Source organism: Cydia strobilella, chromosome Z (genome assembly GCF_947568885.1).
Source record: "Cydia strobilella chromosome Z, ilCydStro3.1, whole genome shotgun sequence".
NCBI lineage: Eukaryota > Metazoa > Arthropoda > Insecta > Lepidoptera > Tortricidae > Cydia > Cydia strobilella.
The window spans coordinates 49462273-49483335 of NC_086068.1; the positions used below are offsets into that span (position 1 = coordinate 49462273).

A 21063-nucleotide genomic window follows, 5' to 3' on the forward strand; every position below is an offset into this window, starting at 1 on the left:
AGTTCCGAAAAACTCATTGGTACAAGCCGGGGTTTGAACCCGCGACCTCCGGATTGCAAGTCGCACGCTCTTACCGCTAGGCGCTTGAAATGTAACTCCATATCGACTTGTATATACTCTTGAAACAATACAATTTGGTATTTCTAAATTAAGAAAACGTGACATTATTAAGCGAAGAATCATATTATTGATAAAGGAAATAAATTTTTATCACGAGAAAATATTTTCAAGACAATATAGGGTCATTCTCGCATTTCGTGCAAATCGGTGTTTTAGGTTTACCAAAAATGTGGCGTTGTTTTCGAATATCTGTAGATGCAAGGTTGTAACATAGGGCCTAAAGTGTATGTCTCTTCTATGAACAGTTCTATAAAGGTAATAATTTTCTTTATATGTACAATAAACACCCAATTTTTTCATTCCTCTACATGTAACTTTGACCTACATTTGAACCTTAAGATACTAAAAATAGAAAACTCGTTGTTTGCTCAATAAATGACTAATTTAGTTATGTTTTAAATCGTATAATATTAGAAGCTAGAAATTAACAGTTAAAGCTAGAACTTATTAACCTTAAATACGGTGGGCTTCTGTCAAATTCAAATAAAATCAGTCAAAATCAATACTAATCCATACTAATATTATAAATGCGAAAGTGTGTCTGTCTGTTTGTCAGTTACCTCTTCACGTTTAAACCGCTGAACCGTTTAGTTGAAATTTGGTATAGAGATAGTTTGAGTCCCAGGAAAGGACATAGGGTAGTTTTAATCCTAGAAGTCATCCTTTAAGGGGGTGAAAAAGGGGGGAGGGTGGAAGTCTGTATGGTGAATCGATAAAAAGTAGGTTTATTAATTTGGGTAGCTTATTTTTTATCCAAACTCCACGCAGACGAAGTTGTGGGCAAAAGCTAGTACATAGCAAAGATTAGTAAAATAGAGTTCATAGTCTTTTGTCATTATTCTTTATGTTTATCTTAGTCCTGGCGGTTCACCCTGAACTTCAGTAAAATGCTGCAAATGATGTTAAAGCTATGAAAATCGGCACGATTGATCTTAGTCCATATAAATCAATGTGACCCGAAGCACCAAGAAAAAAGGAGAGGAGTTATGACATCTTTTTTTGTATTGAAATAAAAAAAAATATATTTATTTTATGTTGTAGTAGAAACAATTGCTTTATAAGTCAGAAACGCGCATGTGACACCCTTCATATAGCAACATCCATACCCTAAGAAAACCGCTTAGCGTTGCTTGTTAGTCTCCATAGGCTACAGTGGCCAAAATCGAGAAAAAAACTGTTTTAAAATTGAATTTAGCAAGGAGCCAGGGCCTCATGAGTTACGAGGAGGTGTCGTTGACCAACCCGCCGGGGGCGCCGGGCCCGGCGGCCGGGGCGCGTACGAGTATGAAGGTATCGCGGGCTGCGGCAGCTCGCGAATCTTAGCTGTATACTTTTGGTTAGTTTACCTATATGATTCTACAAGTTGAAAGTATTATTTTTGTCTCGTAGAAAAAGTATTGTATACAATAGTGATATAATCAAGCTTTTCAATCTCGTACCTTAACTTAAGCAACTCAGCTTAAACACGGTACTCGACTGAAAAGCTCTCTATTATATCACGATTGTATAAAATACTATTATAAGCAGGCAGTGTAAAGAACATTTTCACTGGTTTTATTCCTGGAAATGAATAAGTAATCGTTTTTAATTCAATTGTATTTTGACGACCATCACAGTAGGATTAATAAAATAAAACAAATTACCTAAACTACTTAACCTATAATTAAATAATAAATATGATATAAATAGAGGTATTGCTGTTTTTACATAGAGGAACGAGAGTACTTAATACCTATTATTCAAGGGTTATACTCGTACTGCCCCACCAGGCATAATTAATAATCACAAGTGACATTCGTAAACTCATTCAATATCCGTGTTCTGACGCTACAAATTCCGAGTTAAAACTAATTTTTCAATGTCACATATGGTGGTTTTTTTGACCTTACTTTACAATACCCATCACGTCAACTAGGAAACAAATCAAATTATTTTATTTACTCCCAATGGTAAATCACTGCATGCCATATTTCTGTTTTTGCCGTAGGTACGCTGCGCCGTGCAGCAGGTATGATGATTTCCCGAAAATACGTATCGTGTAGGATAGCACGGCATACGACATTCCCGACTCCTTTTGATTATTTTTCACGTGCATGGTTACTCAGCACAAACATCACCGGCGGCCTGATCTCATTGATCCTCATAAGCCACGCAACTGCGACCAATACTAGTCACAGTACGAATACTCCATTCATAATGGTTATGTTATCCCAACGAACGAAGAACAGATATGGACGGTCTACGACAATTTCCAATTCTGGACGCGGGTCCCATTCTATACCTGAAAAACCATAATAATAACACATGAACAAATTCTATATATATTTCAGTGCTGTTCGATCAAGCAGACTCGCCAAGTTGATCACAAATAGGAAAAGGGGACAACATATTACATTACCATCGTCTTTGAACGCGTTTCGGCCAGCCTCTGCCCAGAACATGAGCCGCTGCACGCCGTGGGACAGCCTCACAGGCTGGCAGTTAGTGCCATTCGTTAGCAAACTTTGCATGCCCATCTGGAAATTGTATAGATCTTCCATTTAGTACCAATCTATTCGCCATCCAGTGAGTTGAAACCTATCTAAAAACCATCGCAGATGTATCACAAATCGTTTACCCAAAGCCGCACTCAAATCAATTCATCCGTTTGGGAGCTACGATGCCACAGGCAGACACATATTAAACTATAGTATGTAGGTACCTAAGGGGTTAAAGAAGAGTGGGAGAAAAACAGGTGGCTCTTAATGAAGCGATGCTTGCGTTACGAAGCTTACTGTACGCAAGTAAACACAAATAAATATGGGATAATCTTACATTATCGACCTAGTCCCACAGTAAGTTCAATAAGGCTTGTATTGTGGGTACCCATACTATACCTGTAAGACAACTATAATTAAATGTAATAGATAAGTAGATACATGTACGGTCGAGTTCACAAACATCTTTAAATACACGACCTTATTGTCAATGTCTTAGAGGCGTGTAAGACTAAATTCAATTTTTAGACAGTTTTTTTCTCGATTTTGGCGAGCTGTGATTGGTCAATTTCATTATTCTTGACAACCGTTTCGTAATTAATATTATATAGTTGATTTGAAAGGGCTCCCAACTCAACGCATATATTAAAAGTACCCAATTACAGTTTTGTATACTAAATCTTAATTCAATTATTACAGTCGATGAGTAGAAAAATTAAATTTTGGGATTTGGCCTGTAAATATGTTTGTGAACTCGACTGTAGGTACATACCTAGCTACTTATACTTATATAGAAAATATTCATAACTCAGGAACAAATATTCATGATAAACACTCAAACAAAATCCCTTCCCGGGATATAAACTCAGGACCCCCTGCTTCATAGGCAGGGTCACTAGTTATTAGGTACCGATTACAGTAAGCGAGCCCAAGAGGGGATTTTTGTAGATTAAGTTTATAGCACAATTTTAGCCTCAACGTGTACCAAACTAATCAAATCCACAATCTACTCGTACTTAACGATTGTTTTAACTGCCCACCAACCAACGGACCAACATAGACGGCTAAAAGTGGTTAGGGTAGACTCCACGGGTAGCAAGACATCACTCATATCTTAATCTGACACGCTCGAGTAACTGCAAAAATCCCCTCTTGGGCTGTGGCAGTGCACAAAATATAATTACACAGTACACGTAATGTGCTTCTTCCCGCACTAGTGCGATAATTAGCATATTATGTAAAACTATGTCGTATGTACATAATAGAATAGAATAATTTATAAATGTAATAGAAAATTTTTTTTTGTATAACTTGCACATACATGTGCGAATAGGTAATTCACAGCTCGTGTCGATTTAAAACACTCCCTTCAGTCGTGTTTTAATTTATTGCCACACGTTGCGATTTTCTATTTTTCGCACTTGTATCGTAATATGTACTATGTGTACTAAGGAAATCTCGGTGTGTGATGATAAAGCAAAGAGAACACGAACAACGTTGTGTTGACTTGTAAAAGGAACTTACATCTTGTAGTTTATTAGGCAGCAGCAAAGTCATGCGCAACGTGTAGAGCGGTAGCGTGACGGCTACCCTCATCGTGTGCATAACGGCGACCACGTCATCCAGCCCCACGGCGGCCGCGCGCTCCACCAGCGGCCGCAGCGACGGCTCTTTGGGCACCAGGATCAGTAGCGTGAGGCCAGGCGTAGCGTACGGTATCTCTATGGCCTGGAATATGAACACATATATCCCCTTGTCATTTCCAATTATTACAATAAATAATCATCCCTAAGGAACGTATGAAGCAGAAAAACATCTTGCTGAATCTTGCATTATTTACAATAATTAATATAATAATTCCCATTTGTCCCCGCCCCACGTGACAAATGAGGCGGAGACAAATGGGAATTATTTATATGAAGCGCCTATTTCCATCTGTGCCCGGCGGGAACAAATGGGAATACAACCAATTAGACCACTAGGTACCGTCGTGTAAGAATTAGGTAATACCTGCAAAACTAGGTACTTATTGCTTAGTTATAGTTACAGCGTTTATAGGTAGGTGTTTGATATGCATACAAATTTAAGCTAGCGTACCTATTAAGGCCCATATTAAAAACTAACACTTTATTTTCGTTTCTATAACACAACACAACACGTGTAAACATTTAAAAAACCGGACAAGTGCGAGTGACTCGCCCACAATTTTTTTCCGTACAAATTTAATTTTTAGTATTTGTTGTTAACAGCAAATACATCATCTGTGAAATTTTCAACTGTCTAACTATCATGGTTCATGAGATACAGCCTGGTGACAGACGGACAGTGGAGTCTTAGTACCTAATAAGAGGGTCCCGTTTTTGCCCTTTGGGTACGGAATCCTAGAAAAAAGGTAGACCGACTTCAAAAAGGATAAAATAAAATATTCGAATTTAAACTGTTGTGAGACATACTAACATTAAACAAGCTAACACTAACACACACACCATTAATACTAACACTAACATTAATACTAACATTATTATTACAAGTGAGTCTAAACCGTAAAATGATTTAAATAAAATATTATCCCGTTTTATATGCTCTAGCAACTGAAACGTTTGAAGTCGGCGCCAAGCCAAATAGTTACAATACTGGTTATATTATGGTTCTTTCTTTCTTATCAAACTACACCAGGGTTGGCATTCGATTTGACGGGCTGTTGATGCTTTTAGAATTTGGCTTAACGCATATAAAACGGATTAATATTTTATTTTGTCCTTTTTGGTAACTTTTTTTACAGACAAAATTTTTTATATTTTAAGTTTTTCTTATAAGTGATGCATCATTCTGTAAGAATCGTTCATGTCTGGCCAAACTGCTATGTCACTAAACATTTTTGCGCTTCGGGTACGTATCAAGTTTCAAGATCTGGATTTGAATCTAACAATATTTTAGAAGAACCCACCATCAGAACTAGATCTTAATACAAATCTTCCTTCAGAACTTACTTACTTAACAAACAAAACGAAGAGGACAAATCGCCAAAAGTGAAATAGGTATACTGTGTTAATCACCCCCTTTCTGGTCATCATCAGCAGATCCACTTCATCTTAACTGTTTAGGATGAAAATGCTTGGTTTATTGATGATAATACTAAAATCGCTATATATATGCCTATAAGATTTGAGGACGAGTTCTCTAGATTTCTCACGGATCCCATCTACAGGACTGGGTTTTGACAAAAACGGGACCAACTTGGGACTATCATTCAAACAAAAAAATATTTTCCAAATCGGTTCAGAAATGACGGAGTTCTGAGTACATACAAAATATAATAATTTTTAAGAAAAAAAAACCGACTTCAATGGGGGATGCCGCTGAAAGCATTCTTAGATTCCAGACAATGAAATGAAAAAGACAACATCTTTTGCCTAATTATGTAGAAAAGGAGGTAAACCGACCCACTTTTCTAGTAGCATTTCGTTTTTGTAAGGGTCGCAGTTCTAACCTAACCTACTTTTCTGGTAGCATTTCGTTTCTGTAAGGGTCACAGCTCTAACCTAACCTACTTTTCTGATAGCAGTTCTCTTCTGTGAGAATCGCAGTTCAAAACACACCCACCCACCAAACCCACTTTTCTAGTAGCATTTCCGGGTCCGGGTCTGGGTCCGGATCCGAGTCCGGGTCCGTGTTCAGCTGTCCGGGTCCAGGTTTGGGTCAGAGTTCGGTCCGGGTCCGGGTCCGAGTTGGGGTCCATGTTCAGACCCGGGTCCGGGTCCGAGTCCGGGTCCAAGTTTGGGTTTCGGTCCATAAGGAAGAGAACAAATCGCCAAACGTGAACTATGTGTCATTGAATAGTTCCATTCTGATCATCATCAGCAGTTCCACTTCATCAAATGTCACTTTTTTAAATGTAAATGCTGGATTTGTTGATGAAAATACAAAAATCACTATATGTATGCCTTTCACATTTGAGGAGTTCCCTCGGTTCCTCGTGGGTCTCATCATCAGAACTCGAGCTTGACAAAAATATGTCTTAAAAACTTAAGTTGCTTAACAAACATAAAGAAGTGGACAAATCGCCAAACGTAAACTATGCGTCATTAAAGAGTTCCATTCTGATCATCATCAGCAGTTCCACTTCATCAAATGTCACTTTTTAAAATGGAAATGCTGGATTTGTTGATATAAATACAAAAACCGCTATATGTATGCCTTTCACATTTGAGGAGTTCCTTCGATTCCTCATGGATCCCATCATCAGAACTCGAGCTTGACAAAAATGTTTCTTGAAAACCTAACTTGCTTAACAAACATAACGAAGAGGACAAATCGCCAAACGTGAACTATGCGTCATTGAAGAGTTCCGTTCTGATCATCATCAGCAGTTCCACTTCATCAAATGTCACTTTTTAAAATGGAAGTGCTGGATTTGTTTATAAAAATACAAAAATCACTATATGTATGCCTTTCATATTTGAGGAGTTCCCTCGATTCCTCATGGATCCTATTATCAGAACTCGAGCTTGACAAAAATGTTTCTTGAAAACCTAACTTGCTTAACAAACATAACGAAGAGGACAAATCGCCAAACGTGAACTATGCGTCATTGAAGAGTTCCGTTCTGATCATCATCAGCAGTTCCACTTCATCAAATGTCACTTTTTTAAATGTAAGTGCTTGATTTGTTGATGAAAATACTAAAATCACTATATGTATGCCTTTAACATTTGAGGAGTTCCCTCGATTCCTCATGGATCCCATCATCAGAACTGCTTTTTGACAAAAACGGGACCAATCTGTATGTATATACTTACAATCAAAAAAAGAATTTTCAAAATCGGTCCAGAAATGACGGAGTTATGGAGTAACAAACATTAAAAAAAAAAAACATACAACCAAATTGAGAACCTCCTCCTTTGAAATCTTGAAGTCGGTTAAAAAATACGGTCGAATTGATAACCTCCTTTTATGAAGTCGGTTAAAAATACATTAGTGTGAAAAATAAACGTTACTTAGCCATTATCAGTAAGTAAATGAAATCTACGGTTAACTAAGAGTAGTATACCTACAGGTGAAAGTAGATTAGAACAATAAGTAACTATGTACTCGTCACTATTAAAATTCACAAAAAAAACAAATCAGGGCACCCATATCATACATAAACAATTAGGCCAGAATAATACCGTACCTTATTTATTATCGCGTCGTAAAAAAAGCTCACCATTACACGCTTATCGAGGGGGCGTAGCACCCTATCATGTTTCAGCAATGGCAGGCCGAGTCTGTGCCTGTGGGCGGCCAGTCGTCGAATCGAATGCGGCCCAGAATGTTCCCTCGAGCTTACCCCGTGCGCGCACTGGCGCTATGGACGTGCGTTCTCCTCGCGCGCGCGGACACGGACTACTGCCCCAACAAGAACGATCAGGTCACCGAAGACGCGCGCCTCCGGAAAGACCTCAAATGCGCGTACAACAGTGACTACCGCCCCGTTCTCCACCATCAGGACACGGTCAACGTAGAGGTCGGCTTCCTACTTAAGTACATTAGCTTTGATTACCTAGAAGAAACCTTCACAGTTCACAGCTGGGTGACGATGACGTGGAAAGACGAATTCTTGAAATGGAAACCTAGTGACTATGGAGGTATAAACATGACATTACTAGAGAGTCACGAAATATGGACCCCGCGACTGGCATTGTTCAATGCAGACGCCAGCAGGTACCAGTCAGACTCATTCTACACGACCTGCAAAGTGCGCAACAACGGCTCGGTGACGTGCGTGCCTCACATGGCGCACTCTGGCATCTGCCGCACGACCTTGCGTCGCTGGCCCTACGATGCGCAAAACTGCACTTTATATTTTGGATCCTGGATGCACACAGGGGAGCAGATCAACTTTACATTTGACGCCGCCCAAGCTGTCAATACTGACGAATACCAGGATGGACCCGGCTGGAGACTTTTGCACGTGGCTAAAAAAAGATTTCCCGGTAAATATTCCTGTTGCCCGAATGATACTTATCCGATGTTAAAATACACGTTCGTCATGCAGCGCGAAGCGGCGGGCCCCGCAGCCATCGTTGTCGTCCCTTCTATAGCCATCGTCATGTTGACGTTGATATCGTTAATGTTAGATATCAAGGATAATACGAGGTTAATAGTGGCGTGTTTCAGTCTTTTCTGTCACTTTATATTTTTAACGGAAATCGGCTACGACATACCGAAGGAGAGCGCGGACACGCCCATTATTCTATTGTTCATACGAGACTCGATGGTCGTATCGCTGTTCGCGGTGTTGCTAACGCTGGGGCTGATGTCGCTGCGGACGCGCGCGACGCCGCCGCCGGCGTGGCTGCTGCGGCTGACGCGCTTCGTGGCCGCGGGCCCCGTCAAATACGCCGTCTTCACCGAGTTCGACCCTGATCGCGCCCCGGACGAGAAGGTTACGCTCTCAGAAGACGACGCCGGAACCAGTGTGGTCGAGGAACCAAAGCAAGTATCAACCTGGCTGCAGCTGTCGAATATTATGAACAGCGCCGTGTTCATTGTTTCGGCGATAACTTACGCAGTGTTAATAGGCGTTTACATTCCGAGGGACCCTTATTAAATTTTCTTCTGTGTATCACTATTGTATGTACCTCTATAGGTCGCTTTCAATATAGCATGCATGTGTAATAATAATATTGTGTGGGTAACGAAATAAAACAATTGATTATTGACCTCTGTGTCCCATTCGTGCAAGTAGGAGTAAGCCATGAGGTCGTTGAGGCGAAAGTAGCGCGAAGAGCGCTTGGGCGCGGCGGGTGAGTCGCGGAAGGGCAGCGTGTTGTTGAGCAGCGTGGGCGCCGCGCGCCACGTGCCGCGTAGATACACCGTGCCCAGCGCCGCGGCGCACACGCCCGCCTCCACCTCCTCCTCCGAGAACGTGTCGTGCATGCTGCCTCCGGACTCCGACAACACCTTCAACAGTACACCAACCAATGTAACCAATCAATGTCAAATCAAAGATATATTACCTACTAGCTTTTGCCCGCGACTTCGTCTGCGTGGAATTAGTAATTTGGATACCTTAATTCTTAAACAAATCTGCTTTTTAAACCATCCTTTTTTCACCCCCAAATTGGTCCACACTATACATCTGCACCCCATTTTGGGATGAAGGGATGATTTCGGGGATAAAAGTTATTCTATATCCTTCTCTAAATATCTCTGTCTTTTCAATAGGTAAACCCAAACCACGCCACCTGCTCTACAAAGTAAGATTTACGTAGGGAGTAGGTATAGGTGACTACTGTAATTTCTAGGAGTAAATAACAATAAATGCGTTGCGGCGATTGTGATTTTGCAAAGCAATTATGTCAAACAATAGCTGTTCGTTATTACGGTTAGAAGTTACGTTACCATACTGTTAAGGGTTTCGGTAAGTTGTGCCGAGGTCTCGTTGCCGTCGAGCCAGCTCAGCCGCAGCGGCAGAGCGCGCGCGGCGGCGCTGTGGAACGCGTCCCCGGCCGCCGCGCGCTGCAGCACCAGCCGCGACGACCACCTGAATTTCAGCTCTGCGCTGGATTTTGGAAGCCACGATACTGTTCGTTCTAATATTTCGATTTTATCCTACGAACAAATACAACTTATTGATAAATATCAAACCCAGTTGGGTACAGATCACTAAACCTGGGCCATTGAAGGTTGAAGGGACGAATGACTTAACCACTCATACGTTCTTAATTTAGTTAATTCCATTAGCACCAGATATTGTTAATTGTATATACATTGATTACACCTAGTTGATAAGCATAGAAAGTAGAAATAATTAGATTCTCATGTTACTTACTGCTTCCGACATATTTAAACCAATATATTCTTCTATTTCTCGAATTACGTTTTGATCCATTGTAATAGACAGCGACATTAGCAGATGGTATAGGAAGAGCCCCGATTGTAAAAAGCTAATTCCATTTTCTTTCCGATTATCTGGACTGACAGCGGTCAACTTATTGAACGCCGACTGCAAACAACAGTTATATAAATATTTATATACGGTCAGGTGGGGTAATTATATAAGACACGAGTTAAAATAAAACAAAGTTTTTAACACTCAAAAACTTATTCTATTTCCTTCCTATTCCATTTAAAAAAAAGTTTACATACAAGGCTTCTTTTTAAATGAAATAGGAGTGAAATAAAATAAGTTGTTGAATGTTAAAAACTTTGTCATAGTTTTACCCGTGTCTTATATTTACGCTACCTGACCCTAGGTAGGTAGTTATTTGCAACCAAGCTGCAGCCTTGGTGTTAGAAGAATATGTTCGGTACAATTTCACGGATATTTTTAATGCATAGCATATTATGCATGAGTTACGGTATGACTTAGGTACATACTACCTACATAAATATTTTACTACTTGTTCTGAAATGAAACAATTAAATTTCGAATCTAACCAAGCAAGCATGCAAGTATGCATTGCATGGACACTATTGCGGCTGATGCATAATTTTAATGTAGGTACTTATACGTATTTTTTACATTACATATTATGTACTAGCAGAAGGCAGAACAGGACTAGGTAATGAGGGTTACCGCGTTTAATTTCGCCGCTAGGGGCGCTAGTGTAGATGGAGGTTTTTTATCGGGAATTTTCACTCCTTATTCATAATTGTGGTAAATCTTTGTCCATCTTTGATTAATCATGGTGAACAATAGATACAGCTTAATAAATGTTAGTGGTTTAAAAAAAGTGCCAACTAAAATATATGCAAAAATAAACAGGTTAAAAAATGGCACATTTAGACGTTAAAATACCTTTGTTTATATTAAAACTTTAGAACCTACCTACACCTACATCTACAGTGGCGCTAACTGGTGATCACAAAAACGGTAGCCCTCATTGAAACGTGACCAGATAGGATCAAGAAGTACAGAAAAGGTAAAGACTTAGTTCATTACTTACCAATAGAAACTTACGTTCAACTCGATCTAGTGTTTTCCTAAATATTCTAAAAAGAATGTCTCTTTTTGTTGGACTATTTTTTTGGCCAGATTTATTACTGCTGTGGGAAGACGTGTTAAAGAAAGTTGTTGAGGTTGTTCCATAGTGATATTGCATTAAACTTAGCATCGATTGTGTAGTTGCCACATCCAAGGGCGGGACAGCGGTGGATGCATTCTCAGCATTTTGCATATGATCACGATCAGTCTTATTTTGCAGTAACATTGACTTTGTGTTTGTGACTCCAAGCAATATTGGTTTTGTGTTTGTGACCCCTTTACGATTTTCATCATTTATTCTTCTTCCATTAAAAGTATTATTGTGAGAAGATCTCGGCTTGTCAGAACTCATTTTAAATTTAGCTGAATTCTTCTGGTAAGTGATCATAGAGTCCCTTGTTTTATTTAAGCTGTTTAACGTCACAGTTGTAGTTTGAGATAAATTGTTAATCGGTAAATGTGCACTGTGTGGACGGATGGAGACTGTAGATGTAATTAGTGATAAAAGCCTATAATGGTCCATTCGCTCTGAATGTACAGGCAAATTAATTTTATTTACTCCCAGCATGGGGTAATTGCTAAGCGGCCATACTTGCCCTTTGCGATTCATTGGCACGGCCAAGGTCGAATCCCATACAGGTATGATTTTTAAAGGGGTTGAGCCCGTTCCAAACCTTGGATAGTACCAATTTATGCAACACTTAGGACACGCACTATACACATAACAATGTTTCCATTCAGATTGTGGGTACCGGTGCATTTTGGAGGGAGTTATAGACCGTGCAAAAGGGTTTGCAGTGAGTAGTCGTTGGCCTTTCACGACAATTAAACTTGATATAACGTAGGCAACAATTAAGAACATACGGATCCGCGCACCATGCCTGCGCGGACTGCAGGGATACAAGTATGAATATAGACTTGTAACGCGTGGTATCACGGCCAGCGTACTGAACGCCACCGCGGCCGTCCGCATGGCTTATCTGACTGCATTCGTTTTGCCGAGAAATTGGCTAAAGTAATCTTTCGTTTTGATATGCTTAATAAAGGAATGCGTCATACGGTACGATGGCATGATCCTCAGTGCCCAGTAATTTTTCAGAGCATTCTGATTATTAACACTTAATTTGGGTACCTACACAATAATAGCATACCCAAAATAAAATAAATATGACATAGGTATAAGGTAAAAAACTTAGCTAAAGCCCCTTTTGCTTGAGTGAGTAATCAGTAAGGGGTCATCCATTAATTACATCACACGTTTAGGGTGGAGGAGGGGTCAAGAAAATGTGACAAGTGGGAGGGGGGAGTCACAAACTTTGTGACGTCACTTTAACTTATTTCAATTATTTTATTCGCTGTACAGTTAAATAACAAGTTTTTGGAACGATAATCGTTTTTATTCGTTTAATTTTTCTTTCCTAATCACTGTACACAACTACATACATGCAAGAGAGGCTTCAGCTAACTTTTTTACCTATATTGTATCTTAGGGTGGTATACCACTTATCCAATTTTTTTGTCCAATGTCATTGCGTCTCACTCTCATTAAGAAAAATGTGAGACACAATACACCTTGGACAAAGAAACTGGATAGGTGAAATACCATCCATCGCAAAAAGTGGTGTTAGTCCCTATAAAGTCAAAACAAAGAAAATATAACAATAGTTTTATTTAATTTAAACTGGGTTAGGTACATCTAAATTTTCTCTCTCCTTACAGCAAGGTTTATATCGCAGTTAATCTTGACGTTGATGTTGACGGAGGCGAGCTGCGTGGCGAAGAACTTGAATATGTAGGGTATGTCGAGCGCGACGAGGTGGCCTTCGCCGCAGAGCCGGCACGTTTCCTTGGCGCCCAGCGCGCCGCCCACGATCGGCCCCAGCAGCGACCCGCATTTCACGCACATTATCGCCTGATAGGAACAAGCATTGTGTCAGTACCGTGGTCATCTTTCAAGTTCACACTAGAAATGAGCAACGCAGCAGAGCGGTACGTGAGGACAAAAGAAAACCATACGCCTCCTCTACACTATCGGCGATGATCGTTGATAGTATTACGTCCATCATCGGCAAGATCATCGTGCAAGCATCTACATGATCGCCTGTACAACGCAACCACCCGGCGATTCCTTTGATGCGTGCCCAAAAAACCGACAACACACGGATCGCAGGCGATCATTGGCGATGATAGACGATGATTGGCGGGTATGCCCTCTGCCCTCTACAGCTACACTATCGTGCCCGCGCCCGCCAGTCATCGTCTATCATCGCCGATAGTACAGAGGAGCCAATAGAATCGCGCGCACTAATGGAAAACCACTTGAACCCTTTCACTACCTCGCTCATATTTGGTTCTTATAGACTAATGTCAAAGGCCAAATCATCTATTTACGTACTCTTTATGGGTAGTCGAATGGAGTAGCTACTTTTTATCATTGTAAAAACCGGCCAAGTGCGAGTCGGACTCGCGCACGGAGGGTTTCGTACCATTACGCAAAAAACGGCAAAAAAATCACGTTTGTTGTATGGGACTTACATATTTATTGTATTCTGTTTTTAGTATTTTTTGTTATAGCAGCAACAGAAGTCCGTGTTTACCCTTTGGGTACTGGAACCCTAATAAAAAAAAGTTGTCTACTTATGGCTCCGTTCGGCTCAGCATTGCTCCGAGCTAATATTAGGACAGCTGGCACAACCTGAGTTTTGACAACCCTAAATAGCCGAAAGGGGTAGTACCATACATAAGAACGCGCTCGGGTACGTTTCAATGTCTGGATCTGTAATTACTTATGAACTAACAAAGATGATAAATGGCCAAATGTAAAATACGCGTCTTTGAAGAGTTCCGTCCTGGTCCTGGTCTCCATCAGCAGTTACAGTTATCAAATTGCACTGTTTTGAATGCAAATGCTTGGTTTGTCGATAATGTTATCGTGTCGGTAATGTGTCCATGTCGACATAACTAGTTATATGCATGTCTAAAGCTTTTGAAGAGTTCCCTTACTTCCTCGGTTGACAAATGTCGGAGTTCTGAAAAAATAAAGTCGATTTGATAACCTCCTTTTAGTTTGTCGGTTAAAAATTCTGGTTACTGGTTGTGAAGACCATTAAATATGAGATGTAGTACGTATACGACTTATACTCTGTAAAACAAGTTATTGATTGTTCATGTGTAAGGGTGGTTACCCACCTGTACAATTTCTTTGTCCAATGTGCATTGCGTCTCACTCTCTCATTAAGCAAAATGTGAGACGCAAATACACATTGGAACTTGGAACAAGATATTGGACAGATGGAATACCATCCTAAGCCGAAACAAGGCCAACGCTATATATTATATTATATTATATAACCTAGCTAACAATATTATATATTAAATCTGGTTAATAATACTTATAATAAATATTGATTTATCGGTTTACGGCGCTCAGACTTGAGTTAACAATAAAAAGAGAACGTGTCGCCTACGCTAGACGCTAGTTTTCGATCACACGTTTCTCATTAAAAATAAATATATTTTCAGCAACACCGAATCGAACCCTTCAATGCATGATTTTTCTTTTTGCCTGAAATTAATATATGTCTTACATAATCGTTTACTGATTCTGGGAAAAATAATAAAAAAAGATTAAAACATCAATTTTGACTGCTAAACCAGTGTTAGAATTTACATAGGGAAAATCATAATTTATGTTAATTTTATACAATTATAGGTAAAAGATATAAAAAATCTTACTACCATTAGAAATTTATACGATTTGTAATATACCTATGATAAAGATTTTAAATATAAATAATTGCAAACCTCGAAAAAACCTCCTAAATTATAGGTATAGTCTGTATCTTGAGGTATTTAAAAGAATGTAAATAAACAACAATTAGGTATTTCATTGGGCAAGAAAATTCTTCAGGTCAATTAATTTAATTCGATGTGCCAAAACTTACAGAATTTAACGATATATTACTTACTCAACGTAACAATCGTGCTATTTTATTAATAAGAATAAATCAAAATGATTTGATTAATCAATAGAGGGAAATGTTTCAAGTACTAGAAAAGCTAAAAACACATTGTTTACATTTATTTAACTACCTAAATGCTAAAGATACAGATTATAAATACTAAAAATCATCAACTTTTCCAAATTTTCCCAATTTTCCGCCATTTCGTCTTAAAAGAAATGTATTTATTTTTAACCTTAAATACTGCGCAAATTTGAATAAAACAACGGAAAGTGTATTCATTTACGATCAAAATAATTATACAGCACCAAATAGATTTTATCTAATTATGCATAAAATTATATGTTTTTGTTGTGTACATACATACATACATCACTATGCTTTATTTAAGGGTTAAATCAACATTAGAAGGAACAAATTGATGTTAATCAAATAAATATATTATTTATTACCAGCACGAATCGTGTCATATCGAACTGAATAAATAACTAGTGTTAAATATTTAGTGTCAAAAAATATTTATGTACGAGTTTACTTCTAAACAATGAAGTTCGCGCTCTATACATTGTGATTGTGACAAAAGTTTATCTTTTTTTAGATTGACTCCCTTTACATATTGTAATTTATTTGTGACTCCCATCACGGCTAGAATCTATAGAGCCGACGAACGCGTCACCCATGTACAAAGTAAATAGGTGACGCAAATTATACTAAACTCAGGGTTCGTGTCTGGTATTAGCATTCCACATTGATGGGTTAAGCAAGCATCGAGGATTCAAGATGTTGGATATATGGAATCAATATTAACGAATGGATGATGATGATGATGATGATCCTGAAATGACGCTCTATATTTAAAGCTACGCGCGTGTATCTCCAGAGGGGGCTAACGCTAACACATGTGTAATTTTTATATTGGATTTGTACACGTTTTAATCAAGAGCAAATGTCATGAAAAAATCATACGAAAACAAGACTATATTTGCAAGGGCAAATTCGAACCGAAACCTTTAAACCTTTAAAGTTGGCTCGATAGAAATAAACACGTAAAACATGTGTAATGTTTTTATTTTCAGTTGTATGTCGTTAGTGTCGTTACCCGCCCTGCATACCATAGCAGCATAATTTTAGAATAAAATATTTAGCTAGTGATATAGCCGAGGGACCTGACGAGCAACATTTAATACAGAAGTATATTTTAAGAGCAATTGAGATAAAAGGTAAAAACGCGCGTGACAGCCCTATCTTGTCACAAGTTTTGTTCGGCTCGCCTTATCTTTTGTTTCCTTCTAATTTCCTAACTTTACGTCTCCTCTTAATGGACAGTCAGCAACTATAACAATTAAAATTTTCGCGTTTTGAACACATATTAAATCACATTTACAATCGGGTCTATCGCGAATTTATTTTGTTACCTTTATTTACCAACAACTAATAATAGTCAGCAACTAGCTCATCCAGGGGTGAGGGAGTCGGAAAAAAGTTAGAGTATATAAAGAGAGTCTCAGTACAAAATAATTTGAGAATCCCTGGAATATACGTTTTATCCATACAAATATTGTAGGTCACAAACACATTGAATCAATTTAAGAGTGGAAGAATAAGAAAACCGATTAAGCCGCTCGAAACGTTGCCGTTTTACACCTGAAATTGTACTTAATATGTAATAAAATGGGCTCATGTATAGGCATATACTGACCTGGCTCTTGTCGGAGCACTCTAGCAGGCGGTCTTGCAGCAGGAAGGCCGCCCCGTGTGAGATGAGCGCGTCGCGCTCCATCTCTCCGAAACGCACACCACCACCTCGCCGGCGACCCTTCACCGGCTGCCGCGTCAGGCGGTCCACCGCGCCGGTCGTACGGACCTACGTAAGGAACCATCAATATGATATAATCACCTCTGTACACCGGCTGCGTGTGCTTAGACGTGCGCGTGGGAAAAAAATCCTACACTATGTTTATGTAGGGTTTTTTTGGACAATTATTTAACTATTCACTACCAAACATCAAGGTGCAGGTAATAACAGACATGCGTCAATAAAATCCGATGCCACTTGTAACTTGTAGCAAAACTGATAAATGTGTCGTAAATACAATTACTTGTCTCAGCTCAGAAGTCCCAGGCCGATCAAATATCGATATTATCGTGTTTTCAAATCAAACCGACTTTCGAGCCTCACCTGCAACTTGTCAGAAAGCATATGCCGCAGCCGATGTAGGCCTAGCACAGGAGTGGCGCGACAGTATCTTGCTCGCGAAATAGACTACCCGTCTATTTCTAACAGTATTAGTAAGAGAGGGACAGGCAGGGTACCTCGCGGGCGAAATACTGTCGCGCCACTCCTGTGCTAAGCCTACTGGTAGTGTATAACGCCGAAGAAGATGTCGGCTTTATCCAACCCTCAGAAGGCCCAGTCCGCTCAAATATCGATCTTACCGCCGTCTAACCTATAAGGTTCAAATTCTATTAGGCTCACCTGCCACTTGTCGGACACCATGTGCCTGAGCCGCTGGTAGTGTATGACGCCAAAGAAGATGTCGGCCTGCATCTCGCGGCCGTCGACGCCGCTGTACATGCGCTCGGTGCCGTAGTGGTTGTAGCCGGCCGCCTCCAGCAGCTTGCCGAAGTATTCTATGGCTGTGTCCTTTTCATTAAAACGGAACGGGGTCGCGTCGTGTACCTGAATTATTATTTGCCTTAGTTAATTGATATGATGCGTTACGATACTACATTTAAGGGCGGCAGGATATAACGTAACTTCAAACTTGTGGTGAAGGCAAAAGTGGTCCCTTCAGCTGTCAACAAAGCGATTCGCTCCTTGTCTAAGCAGTTGCAGGCATCCATAGGCTACGGTGAACGTCTATAATCAAGTACACATATAAAATATAGATGGTATGTGTATGTGACCAAGAACACCCAATTCCAGATTGGTCTGGCCGGGTCCGTATTGCAAAACATTGAAGTCATTGGAGAAGCCTTTTGTAAAGTTCTTACGGAAGCAAAAATTCTTAATACTCCGAGATGAGATTAGCAAAAATTATAGTTACATGTCCGTGCGCGCTCGCCGCCTTGCCCGCCATGCACTCGATCATCATAGCGATGGTCATACGCGAGGGGAAGCCGTGCGGGTTGAATAGGATGTCCGGGATGAGCCCCGACTCGGTGAAGGGCAGGTCCTCCGCCACCCACTTCTGCGAGCAGATGCCTTTCTGGCCGGCGCGGGACGCAAATTTGTCACCGACCGTCGGGTTACGCTGAAAATAACATAACTTGTTACTACGTAGCAGGGATGTTGCGGATGCCGATTTTTTGACATCCGCGGAAGCGGATGCAGATGCGGATTCTTAAAGGCTCACATCCGCGGAAGCGGATGTCGAGATAAGGCACATAAAAAACGTCAAATATTACACTAGTAATTTTTATTTAAAAAAAAACGAAACTCGGTATTTTAACAAGAATATAGATGCCCTACAATCGCATTACTATACTAAAGTCCAAATAAAACAAACTTTTCACTTCTTGCCACTGTCCGTCATAGGCTAAAGTGCTCGATCGACGAATCACAAAAACGAAACGAGATTCCTATTGGCTAATGACAAAATTACCTAGCATTTACGCCGCCGCTAAGACGTTCCTGTACCTGTTCCACATCCGCATCCGCATTAAGCTCCGCATCGAATTTATGCGGATGCGGATGTGGATGATGAAAATAATGCGGAAGTTCCGCGGTTGCGGATGCGGATGCGAATATTCGCAACATCCCTGCTACATAGCAAAGTGGACGCGTCAAAAAAAAAAGCCGTATCGAAGCCAGTAAATTAAAATAACAACCGATTTCAATCTTAAGTGGTTACTAAGATTCCGATAGGAAATATGGGTTGTTCAATATGCCCTGTATACATGCAGCCTTTGGGTTCAGTATTCGCAGCGGGCCTATGGGGCTCTCCGTGTCCAATATAATAACGCGTTCCGGGTGATTGTGGGACTGCCTCGCTTCTGTAGCGCATCAGGAATGTTTGCGGAGGCGCGCGTTGATTGTTTTCAGACGACCTTGCGCAGGCGCGCCGCATCCCTGGTGCGCCGGGTGCGGGACAGTCCCAACATCATCTTAAGAGCTCGTTCCCACTATGTCGGATGTCGGATTTTATATGAAGCTGTTCACACACGAACGACAACGATTTTGTGACATAAATTATCGTGCGTTTTGTCAGCCCTCCGTCCGGAAAAAAATCGTGTCGGCGGCGCTGTTCACATGATGTTTGATGTCGGAACGACCCCGGCCACGCCGCACCCCCTGTGCCTCCCGCGCGTAAAATGAGAACCTCAAATACGGCTGTAACGATTTCGATGAAATTTGCTATATGGGGGATTTTCGAGGGCGAAAAATCGACCTAGGTCTTATCTCTGAGAATACGCGCATTTTTGAGTTATTATATGTTTTCCGAGCAACGCTTGGTCTCCCAGATATTTATTCTAGTTAGGCATGTATGTAATCGTAATAATTGAAAATGTGCTATTTTAATTACTGGTTTAAATGCGCATATAAATTTAACGTGAAAAGCAATTAAATTCTAATATTAATTAACCGATACTAAACAAATCGACTACACTAATTAAATAGCTTGAAGTGTAGAAATAGACCCGTATTTGTTTCAGACACAGCATACGGTCACGTCTACTGCGGACATACGCAAGTTAAAGGCTATAAATTGTAATTTTCTGACTGAATTTTTATCTGCACACCTCCTTACCGTGAAACCGGGGCAACAGGTTCTGGATCTTGTTATCATTGTAACAGTTTTCCACACCACACATATTGTTATTGTCTACACACCTGTATCCGGAGCATGATGCACGCCTTCTTGGGCGCGTTGGGGTTGAACTCGCCGCACAGCCGCACGCTGTCCACGAACACCTCCTCCTTGCCGTGGAACCGCGACACCACGTACTGGCTCTTGTCGCCGTCGTAGTAGCTGTACACAAAACATAGATTTAAGACATTCATACACTGTTTACGCAGCAAAATAAATGACAGATACTTCATATACGCTACGTCGAATTCCGTTGTAAGTGGTTACTTATTTAAACATGGCAATCTACAAAAGGACAATCGCTAATATCGCTATGGACTGTGGAACTTAAACAGTTTGTTTTGTAAACAATTTCCCACACTGCGTAAGCGTGCTAATAATAAAATTCAGCTCATGTGGGCAATGTGGGTATCGCGAAACATTCGTCACGTTTATGTTTCGTTCATCGAATATTTCACACGTTTAAAATTAGTGGTTTCTGAAAATTTGATTGGCGTTATTGTTGATTTATTAGCCTTAAAGATATTAAGTCATTGTCACACAAAGTTGCATGCTCGCGTCCCGAGCGCAAGTGGCAATAGACGAGACTGGATTTTCCCGGTGTTAGTTCGAACATCGAAAGTAAATATCACAAGAATTCCGAAACGGACAATATTAGGTCTCCAGTTACTAAAGGTTAGGTAGGCTAGGTACGGGTGCTACGGACAGGAAACCTCTAGAGT

At 40.3% G+C, this 21063-nt stretch overlaps 3 protein-coding genes across 3 annotated transcripts in view; 1 reads left to right on the top strand and 2 right to left on the bottom strand.

The window, feature by feature from the left end:
- Window positions 1–2224: 2224 nt before the first annotated feature.
- Window positions 2225–12677, bottom strand: LOC134754623 (uncharacterized). The gene is made up of 7 exons (XM_063690955.1): window positions 11531–12677; window positions 10414–10587; window positions 9984–10193; window positions 9303–9542; window positions 4122–4325; window positions 2519–2636; window positions 2225–2401 (listed from the first exon to the last, which is right to left on the bottom strand). The coding sequence occupies exons 1-7, from the start codon at window positions 12539–12541 to the stop codon at window positions 2292–2294; spliced, it is 2067 nt and encodes a 688-aa protein (XP_063547025.1). The 5' UTR covers window positions 12542–12677; the 3' UTR covers window positions 2225–2291.
- On the top strand, window positions 7825–9272 carry LOC134754631 (neuronal acetylcholine receptor subunit alpha-5-like). The gene has a single exon (XM_063690967.1). It carries the CDS (start codon window positions 7840–7842, stop codon window positions 9187–9189), a length of 1350 nt encoding a protein of 449 aa, XP_063547037.1. The 5' UTR covers window positions 7825–7839; the 3' UTR covers window positions 9190–9272.
- Window positions 12678–13228: 551 nt separating the features above from the next.
- The window catches only part of LOC134754621 (DNA-directed RNA polymerase I subunit RPA2), a 28811-nt gene continuing 20976 nt past the window's right edge, over window positions 13229–21063 (bottom strand). The window contains exons 16-20 of the mRNA XM_063690952.1: window positions 20365–20503; window positions 18578–18784; window positions 18007–18210; window positions 17230–17394; window positions 13229–13480 (exon numbers count right to left, since the gene is read on the bottom strand). Of these exons, the coding sequence (XP_063547022.1) occupies window positions 13265–13480; window positions 17230–17394; window positions 18007–18210; window positions 18578–18784; window positions 20365–20503 (931 nt within the window). The 3' untranslated portion in view covers window positions 13229–13264. The remainder of the gene's footprint in view (window positions 13481–17229; window positions 17395–18006; window positions 18211–18577; window positions 18785–20364; window positions 20504–21063) is intronic.